We start from the raw sequence: 9,244 nt of genomic DNA, 5'->3' as shown, positions 1-9,244 counted from the left end.
GAGGCCATCTGGCCCATCGAGTCTGCACCAACCACAATCCCACCCAGGCCCTATCCCCATATCCCTACACATTTACCCACTAATCCCTCTAACCTACACATCTCAGGACACTAAGGGGCAATTTTAGAATGGCCAATCAACCTAATCTGCACATCTTTGGATTTTCTGTTTTTAAACTTCCAGAAATGCCTTTAATTAAAGATTCAAGATAAGGTTAAATCCCCAGAAAGATAAACCTGAACAAATGTAGCCCAAAAACAATGATAAAACACATCTACAAACATCCACATGAAACAAACAAAACACACAGGTTCTCACAGCTCGTAAATTTCAAACAATGAATCCTCAGCATTCTTCTCACATCTATAGCTTCTTAAAGCGACAGAGCACTACAAGCTCACAACTCCTTGATTAAAATAAGATAGAAGATTCTTCATTCTCACTTAATCTTTTTTAAGCCAACTTCCAAGGCCTCATTTTATAGGCAACTTCTAGTCTTTGCTGATTTAAAATTCCAAACACGTTACCACCTACAAAATCTTTGTCCTTTATCTGGGGTTGAGGTGACAACACGATAAAATTCTCACAGTTACTCCAAATTCCTCCAGGCTACGCTTAAAATTTCCACATTTAACTGGTTCCCATAAATCCTCAATTATAAACTAAAATAGACACACAAGTTTCCGGGCGATTTAAAAACAAATCAACTGTCTGCTGAAAGGGTTAACTTTTCTACACAACATAAAGGGGTTCCATCTCTTTACATAATTTTTAAAAATTCTCTAACAACAAAACAAAGTTGTTTTTAAACTTCATCTATTAATTTTTTGTATATTCCTCAAGCTAATTATTTTAATTTGATCAGTTTTTATTCGGGTTGGGTAACTTCTGTTCTTTATAAACTGGTTCACTCATTTTGTTAATTCTACATGGGCTCAGAGAATCAGAACCCAGACTTTATCATCCTTATCCTTTTTCCCCTTTTGCCCCACTCCCTCTGTTTTGCGGGAGGGTCGTGGGGATTCCAATCAAACCTAATCATTTTATCATAAAAGTAAAATACTGCAGATGCTGGAATCTGAAACAAAAACAGAAAATGCTGGAAAATCACAGCAGGTCTGACAACATCTGTCGAGAGAGAATAGAGCCAATGTTTCAAGTCTGGATCACCCTTCATAAGAGCTCTTATGAAGTATCATCCAGACTCGAAACGTTGGCTCTATTCTCTAATCATTTTATCGATACGTTTCTTGTTCTTAGTTTCCAAATGGCAGGAAAGAGACCTGTCCGGTCCCCACCCGAGTTCTGATTTTTCACTGGCCATGCTTGGGTAGAATTATAACCATTAGAATCTACTCTCAGAGGTCCGCTTTTCAATCCAGTGCTACTTGTCACTTCACCGACTATCAGGTCACAAGTTGCTTACAGTTCTTATCACAAATTTATGATAAAATAATTTAAACAATGTCTGAGAACGCTTCTTATCTTCTTAACCAACTACCTATCACCGTTCGATTGGTCAGACCCCCTTTTTACAGATTCGGGTATCTCAGCCGCTGAGCACAGCCGGTCCTGGAATAAGTTTAATTCTAACTCATTCTGAGCATTCTCACCAGGTCCTCTGTCGTGCCCCTGCTGAGCAGCTTTAATGGTCCGTGATTGCAGAAACTGAGCAGTCACAGGAATGTAGTCAAGATAGTCCAGTCCCATAATGCCTCACATTCAATTTACAGTCCTTCAATTACAACAGAATATGTGTCTGTGTGTAGCTGCTTCGGCCATGGTCAACCCCAACACTGCCTTCTTGAACTGTTACAATGTCTGAGGTGCAGGTACAACCACAGTGCTGTTAGGGAGGGATTTCCAGCGACACATTCCAAACTTTCACTAGACTGTAGGTGAATACCAGATTGATATATTCTATTCCACCACACCCAAGGTGAGTTATTCCAATTCCTTTATTGTCCAGGACAATATATTCACAATATCTTTCAACCAAAATTAAACATTCCCATTAGATTTCAGGTATTAACATATTCTGTTAGTTTGTTCTTTATTGTCGATGTCAGGTTGGGGTTGTTCCCCTTGGAGCAAAGGAGGTTGAGGGGAGATTTGATAGAGGTGGACAAGATTCTGACAGGTTTAGATAAGGTGGACATAGAAAAGCTGTTCCCATTAGCTGGTGGGACAAGGATGAGGGGGACGCAGATTTAAGGTTTTGGGTCAGAGATGCAGGGGTGATGTGAGGAAGAATATTTTGATGCAGCGAATGGTAATGACCTGGAACGCGCTGCCTACGAGGGTGGAGGAAGTGGAGACAATAAACAATTTCAAAGGAGATTGGATGGTCATTTGAGGGGTTTCAAACAGAAACAGGGACGGCACGGTAGCACAGTGGTTAGCACTGCTGCTTCACAGCTCCAGGGACCTGGGTTCGATTCCCGGCTTGGGTCACTGTCTGTGTGGAGTTTGCACATTCTCCCCGTGTCTGCGTGGGTTTCCTCCAGGTGCTCCGGTTTCCTCCCACAGCCCAAAGATGTGCAGGTTAGATTGATTGGCCATGCTAAAATTGCCCCTTAGTGTCCTGAGCTGCGTAGGTTAGAGGGATTAGCGGGTAAATATGTACGGATATGGGGTAGGGCATGGGTGGGATTGTGGTCGGTGCAGACTCGATGGGCCAAATGGCCTCTTTCTGCACTGCAGGGTTTCTATGATTGTATTCTAAATGCTGACTAAATATTTCTGAACTTCCTAACACCCTGTCACTCTGCGATCCTTGTGAAATTTGAAACCAGGTATTCGCAACAAGACTCAAAGAGCATCAGCCCACTGGAGGCAAAGTCATGAGACCGACCAGCCCAGCCCAGCAGAAAGAAACCCTCCGACCCTCCCCACTGACCAACTGTGAGAATGAACAAAATGCAGTCCTGGATGTAATTGAGAGCAGAAACAATAACAGCCGAATCCAACCACTGTCTTCAATCATGTACTTGTTGGTGTCTCAGCAGCTGGGATGAAACTCTGAATCCCTTCCCACACTGAGAGCAGGTGAACGGCTTCTCGCCAGTGTGAACTCGCTGGTGTGTCAGCAGGTGGGATGAAACTCTAAATCCCTTCCCACATTGAGAGCAGGTGAATGGCCTCTCCCCAGTGTGAACTCGCTGGTGTATTTGCAGGTTGGATAACCGACTGAATCTCTTCCCACACACAGAGCAGATGAATGGCTTCTCCCCAGTGTGAACTTGCTGGTGTGTCCGCAGGTGGGATAACTGAGTGAATCCCTCCCCACACTGAGAGCAGATGAATGGTCTCTCCCCAGTGTGAACTCGCTGGTGTGCTCGCAGGTTGGATGAATGACTGAATCCCTTCCTACATTGAGGGCAGGTGAACGGCCTCTCCCCAGTGTGAACTCGCTGGTGTTGCTGCAGGCTGGATGAATGACGGAATCTTTCCCCACAGTGAGAGCAGGTGAACGGTTTCTCTCCAGTGTGAACTCGTTGATGTCTCCGCAGGCTGGATAACCGAGTGAATCCCTCCCCACACTGACAGCAAGTGAACGGTCTCTCCCCTGTGTGAATTCGCTGGTGTTGCTGCAGACTGGATAATCGAGTGAATCCCTTCCCACATTGAGAGCAGCTGAATGGTCTCTCCCCAGTGTGACTGTGTCGATGAGTTTCCAGCCGAGATGGGGCTATGTATCCCTTCCCACAGTCCCCACATTTCCACGGTTTCTCCATGGTGCGGGTGTCCTTGTGACTCTCCAGGTTAAACAATCAGTTAAATCTCACACACAACACGGGTACAGTCTCTCCCCGCTGTGAATGCTGCGATGTATTTTCAGGCTGTGTAACTGGTTAAAGCTCTTTCCACACTCAGTGCACTGGAACACTCTCACTCAGGTGTGTGTTTCCGCACAAAGCCCGCACTCTGATTGGCTGGAGGACCACAGTCCTTCCGGTCCTCTAACTCTTCCCATTGGTTAACACCTTAGCGTCAGCGCACATGCGCAGCTTCTCCTCTGCGTTGCACATGCGCAGTCCCGGCCCAGGGGGGAGGGGGAGATCACCGAGCGGCTTCTCGCTCTGGCCGGAGCCGTCAGCCGGTTGCCTGGAAACCTTGGCTCGAGGAGGTGCAGGGGAGAGGGGGGATAAATGGGAGGAGGCGGGGCTCCCGTGTCTGTGCGCACTGGAACCCGGAGACGTCACCGAGGAGCAGGCGGATTCTTATTGGTTGATTCAGGCAGGACTCCGTTGTGACGTCAGTGCACGAGTTAGCCAATGAGCTTCAGACTAAAACTTCCTCCTCTGCAACATCTGTGAGGAAATCAGTGTCTCCCCCTTTCCATTTCCTTTCTCATTCTGGGGGAAATTGGGGACTTGCAGCAACTGAAGGGAAAGGAAGTGAATCCAGGGGGGGGTGCAGACTCTGGAAAGGTTGGCCCAGGTCTCTCTTAAAAACATTGTGCTTTCCGAGTGAGAGTCTTCCAATGCAGTGTGTGGAAAGAGCTTTAACCAGTTACACAGCCTGAAAATACATCGCAGCATTCACAGCGGGGAGAGACTGTACCCGTGTTCTGTGTGAGATTTAACTGATTGTTTAACCTGGAGAGTCACAAGGACACCCGCACCATGGAGAAACCGTGGAAATGTGGGGACTGTGGGAAGGGATTCAAAGCCCCATTTCAGCTGGAAAATCATCGACGCAGTCATACCGGGGAGAGGTCGTTCATCTGCTCCGAGTGTGGGAACGGACTCCACTCTGTCTTCGAACCTGCTGGCGCATGAGCATGTCCATGCTCGGGAGCGGCCGTTCACCTGCTCCATTTGTGGGAAGGGATTCATTCAGCTTCCAACCCTTCTGCGACACCTGACAAGTTCACACTATCGAGAGGCCGTTCCTCTGTTCTGTGTGTGGGCAGGGATTTATCAGGTTACCAGTTTGCTGACCCACCAGCAAGTTCATAGTGGGACAAGGCCATTCATCTGTGCTGAGTATGGGAAGGGATTTACAAGGTCTTCCTGTCTTCAGGCTCACCAGAGAGTTCACACCGGGGAGAGGCTATTCATCTTACTGAGTGTGGAAAGTGTTTTGGGAATGCATCCAGATTTGCGAGACACCAGCGACTTCACACCGGGGAAACGTTCCGCTGCTCCGTGTGTGGAAGGGTATTCACTCTTTCATCCAACCTGTGGAGTTACCAGCAAATGCACGCTAAGGAGAGGCCGTTCACCTGTGGGAAGGGTTAGTGATTCATCAGCCTGGAAAAGCACTAGCGAGTTCACACCGGGCATCGGCCATTCACCTGCTGTCAGTGTGGGAACAGGTTCACGCGGCCTTCCCACCTGTAGACACACCAGCGAGTTCACACTGGGGAGAGGCCATTCACCTGCTTTGTGTGTGGGAAAGAGTTCACTCAGTCATCAACCCTGCTGCAACACCAGGCTGTCCACACCGGGGGAGGCCTTTTCCCTGCTCCGTGTGCAGGAAGGGATTTACTTTCTCAGCCAATCTGCTGATGCACCAATGGGTTCACTCTGGGGAGAGACTATTCGCCTGCTCTGTGTGTGGTAAAGGTTTCATGAATGTCTCCAGCCTCGTCAGACACCAGTGAGTTCACACTGAGGAGAGGCTGTTTGCCTGCTCTGTGTGGGGAAGGGATCCACTCATTTATCCAACTTGTGTAGACAGCAGTGTATACATGTCAAGGAGAGGCCATACACCTGCTCTGAATGTGGAAAGGGATTCACTCAGTCATGCAGCCTGTGAAGACACCAGGCTAGTCATAGCGAACCTTTTATATTCAGACTGTGGATGTTGATTGAATCAACTGAGATAAGTCTGTATAGATGGAGGGCATTGATTGGATGGTTACTTGAGCCCATATAATGCGTTTTCCATCGGAGTCCTGGTGTGGTGGGCACTGCACGCAGCAGTCCCATTCAACCATAGGTTGTATTGGTTCACACATTCCCAAGATGCTGTGTCTTTTTCAGCCTTGTGGAGTTCATTAGCCGTATGTGTGTAAGTTGTAATGGACTGCACTCCCTTGTCAGCTATTTGAAAAAGCTTTTACTCCAGTTTTGTTTTTACTTAATTCCCATGCTCCTGATCTTCAAGCACCCGATGCAGAGGGGGTTGCTGGGAGGCAGGAGGACCCCCTTGTGAACCTGCCACTGGGCCTGGCCTAACTTACTAACAGTTCCAGGCAGCGGGCGATTGAGGGGGGGGCAAGTTTACTTTGGCATTTATGTTGTTTGTCAGTGTCGTTTTCAATTTATGAATTTCTCCATTGGTTTATTTGTCCTTTGTGCTCATTGCTTTGTTTAATTGGTTCACTCTTTTGGACACAGGGAGGTTAAGTGAGTGGATAAAAACTTGGCAGATGGAATTTAATGTTGAAAAATGTGAAGTTATGCATTTTGGTAGGAAGAATAAAGGAGCTGAATAATATTTAAATGGAGAAAGACTGCAGAAAGCTGCAGCACAGAGGGATTTGGGGGTCCTTTTGCATAAACCACACAAAGCTAGCATGCACATTCAGCAGGTAATAGGGAAGCAAATGGAAGGTGGCCTTTATTTCAAAGGGAATGGAGTATAAAATTAGGGAAAACTAAACACTAGTTAGACCACAACTGGAATACCATGAACAGTTTTGGTCAAATTATCTAAGGAAAGATTTTATTTTATTTATTATTAGTGTCACAAGTAGGCTTACATTAACACTGCAATGAAGTTACTGTGAAAATCTCCTAGTCGCCACACGGCGGCACCTGTTCGGGTACACTGAGGGAGAATTTAGCATGGCCAATGCGCCTAATCTGCATGTCTTTCGGACTGTGGGAAAAACCGGAGCACCCGGAGGATACCCATGCAGAGAACGCGCAGATTCCGCAGTTAGTGACCCAAGCTGGGAATCGAACCCGGGTCCCTGGCGCTGTGAGGCAGCAGTGCTAACAACTGTGCCACCGTGCTGCCCTGGTGGCACATATACACTGGCATTGGGGACAGTCCAAGGGTTGATCCTGGGTATGGAGGGATTCTCTTATGAGGAGAGGTTGAGTAAGTTGGGCCTGTAACTCATGAAGTTTAGAAGAATGAGACGTGAGCTTATTGAGACACATGAAATTCTCAGGGGGCTTGACAGAGGTAGATGCTGAAAGGTCGTTTCCCCTTGTGGAAGAGTCCTGGACGAGTGAGAATAATCTCAGAGTAATGGGTCATCCCTTTAGGACAGAGATGAGAAAAGATTTCTTCTCTCAGAAGGTAGTGAATTTGTGGAATTCTTTATCGCAGAGAGCTGTGTAGAGGCTGGGTCGTTAAGTATGTTCAAGGCTGAGATAGACAGATTTTTAATCAGTGAGGAAATCGAGGGCCATGAGGATAAATTGGGAAAGTGAAGTTGAGGATTATCACATCAGATCAGTCATGATCTCTGTTACCGAGTGTCATTTTGACTACGAGTGTTTTTGCTGTTGTAATTGTTTTACTGGCTTCTGTTGAGGGTTCTGAGATGTGCAGGCTTTGAGCGAGTTTTTCAGTTTGCAAGAGCGTGACCTGTAAGCAAGACCTGTTTTGCTAAGTGCTCCTGTTTTCACTGTAATCATTGTTCTGCTAAGTTACTGGAATTATTAACCTTTGTTATTTACTTACATAAAGAAGTTCCTCATTTGAAACAACACTTTTGTTTACCTTATTTGTGATCTCAAGTCACCACAATCTCACTGAATGGTGGAGCAGACTGGATGGCCCACTTCTGCTCCTGCGTCTTGTGGTCTTCATTGTGGTTGAGTGGAAACGTTGCAGCAATGGACAAGGATGGAAGATCTCATCGTCAATGGATTGGAAATCAGACATCAGACACGACAAGAGCAGCATCTCCTGAACAAGGTGACCCTGATGTATAGGTGGGTGAATTGAACCCCCCTGGAAAACAGAGTGATTCGCTGTTTCACTGATAGAGGGATCAGTAGAGAGAGGAATGATATTTCTGCAGGCCATACTCCCCCGTGGAAGAAAAAAAAAAAGGAAAAGGAAGCCATCATAATGAGAATGGTGAATTGTAATGAAAAGATTCACTTACCATAGGATCCCTACAGTGCAGAAGGAGGCCACTCAGCCCATCGAGTCTGCACCGACTCTGCAAAAGAGCATCTTACCCAGGCCACCCATTCACCTGATCCCCATAACCCCGCGCATTTACCATGGCTAATGCACCTAACCTACACATCTTTTGGACACGAAGGAACATAGGAATTAGGAGCAGAAGTCGGCACATTCACCCCTTGGAGCCTACTCTGCCATTCAATCAGATCATGGCTGATCTCTCCCTGGTCTCAAATCCATCTCCCCACCTGTTCCCTGTATCCCTCTTTCACTTTTTTATTCAAAATATATCTATCTTCTTCTTGAAAGCATTTAACGATTCAGACTCCACCGCACGGCACGGTGGCACAGTGGTTAGCACTGCTGCTTCACAGCTCCAGGGTTCGATTTCCGGCTTGGGTCAATGTCTGTGTGGAGTTTGCACATTCTCCTCATGTCTGCGTGGGTTTTCTCCGGGTGCTCCGGTTTCCTCCCACAGTCCAAAGATGTGCGGGTTAGGTTGATTGGCTATGCTAAAAATTGCCCCTTAGTGTCCTGAGATGTGTAGGTTAGAGGGATTAGTGGGTAAATATGTAGGGATATGGGGGTAGGGCCTGGGTGGGATTGTGGTCGGTGCAGACTCGATGGACCAAATGGCCTCTTTCTGCACTGTAGGGTTTCTAAATTTCTTCTAAATGCGCTATGGGTCTGTGAGTTTCACGAAATTACCACCCTCTGCGAGAAGCAATTTCTCCTCATCTCAGTTTTAAATCTACCACCTCTCAACCTATACCTGTGACCTCTTGTTCTAGACACCTCCATAAGAGGAAACATTTGGCCTGCATTTACTTTATCAAGATAAAATTGAAATACTGCAGATGCTGGAATCTGAAACAAAAACAGAAAATGCTGGAAAATCTCAGCCGGCCTGACAGCATCTGTGGAGAGAGAATAGAATGTTGGGTTTATATGAGCCTTCGTTAGAGCTCAGAGCAAAGAAAATCAAAGAAAATTGGGGTGCAGGGGGATAGGAGTGGTTGGACAAAGGAAACGTAAATTAGGATACAGGAGGCTTAGAAGGTGCTAAAAGTGTCCATTAAGTGATCAGAGTGAATGAATGGTAGAACAGAGGTACAGATTGCTAAAGGATTGCCTGAGGAAT

The 9,244-nt window shown here is 46.5% G+C and overlaps 2 protein-coding genes across 2 annotated transcripts in view; both read right to left on the bottom strand.

Annotated features, from left to right (window-relative positions):
* Window positions 1-253: 253 nt before the first annotated feature.
* The window catches only part of LOC144510479 (uncharacterized), a 152,970-nt gene continuing 143,979 nt past the window's right edge, over window positions 254-9,244 (bottom strand). Inside the window, exon 2 of the mRNA XM_078239936.1 lies at window positions 254-2,829. The gene's annotated coding sequence lies outside the window, so the exon portion shown is untranslated. The remainder of the gene's footprint in view (window positions 2,830-9,244) is intronic.
* Window positions 2,827-3,863, bottom strand: LOC144510477 (uncharacterized). Its single transcript, XM_078239934.1, has one exon. It carries the CDS (start codon window positions 3,735-3,737, stop codon window positions 2,979-2,981), a length of 759 nt encoding a protein of 252 aa, XP_078096060.1. The 5' UTR covers window positions 3,738-3,863; the 3' UTR covers window positions 2,827-2,978.

This window comes from Mustelus asterias, chromosome 23 (assembly GCF_964213995.1).
Source record: "Mustelus asterias chromosome 23, sMusAst1.hap1.1, whole genome shotgun sequence".
NCBI lineage: Eukaryota > Metazoa > Chordata > Chondrichthyes > Carcharhiniformes > Triakidae > Mustelus > Mustelus asterias.
Note: the sequence above shows the minus strand (reverse complement) of the source record. Positions and strands in the feature narration are given on the sequence as shown.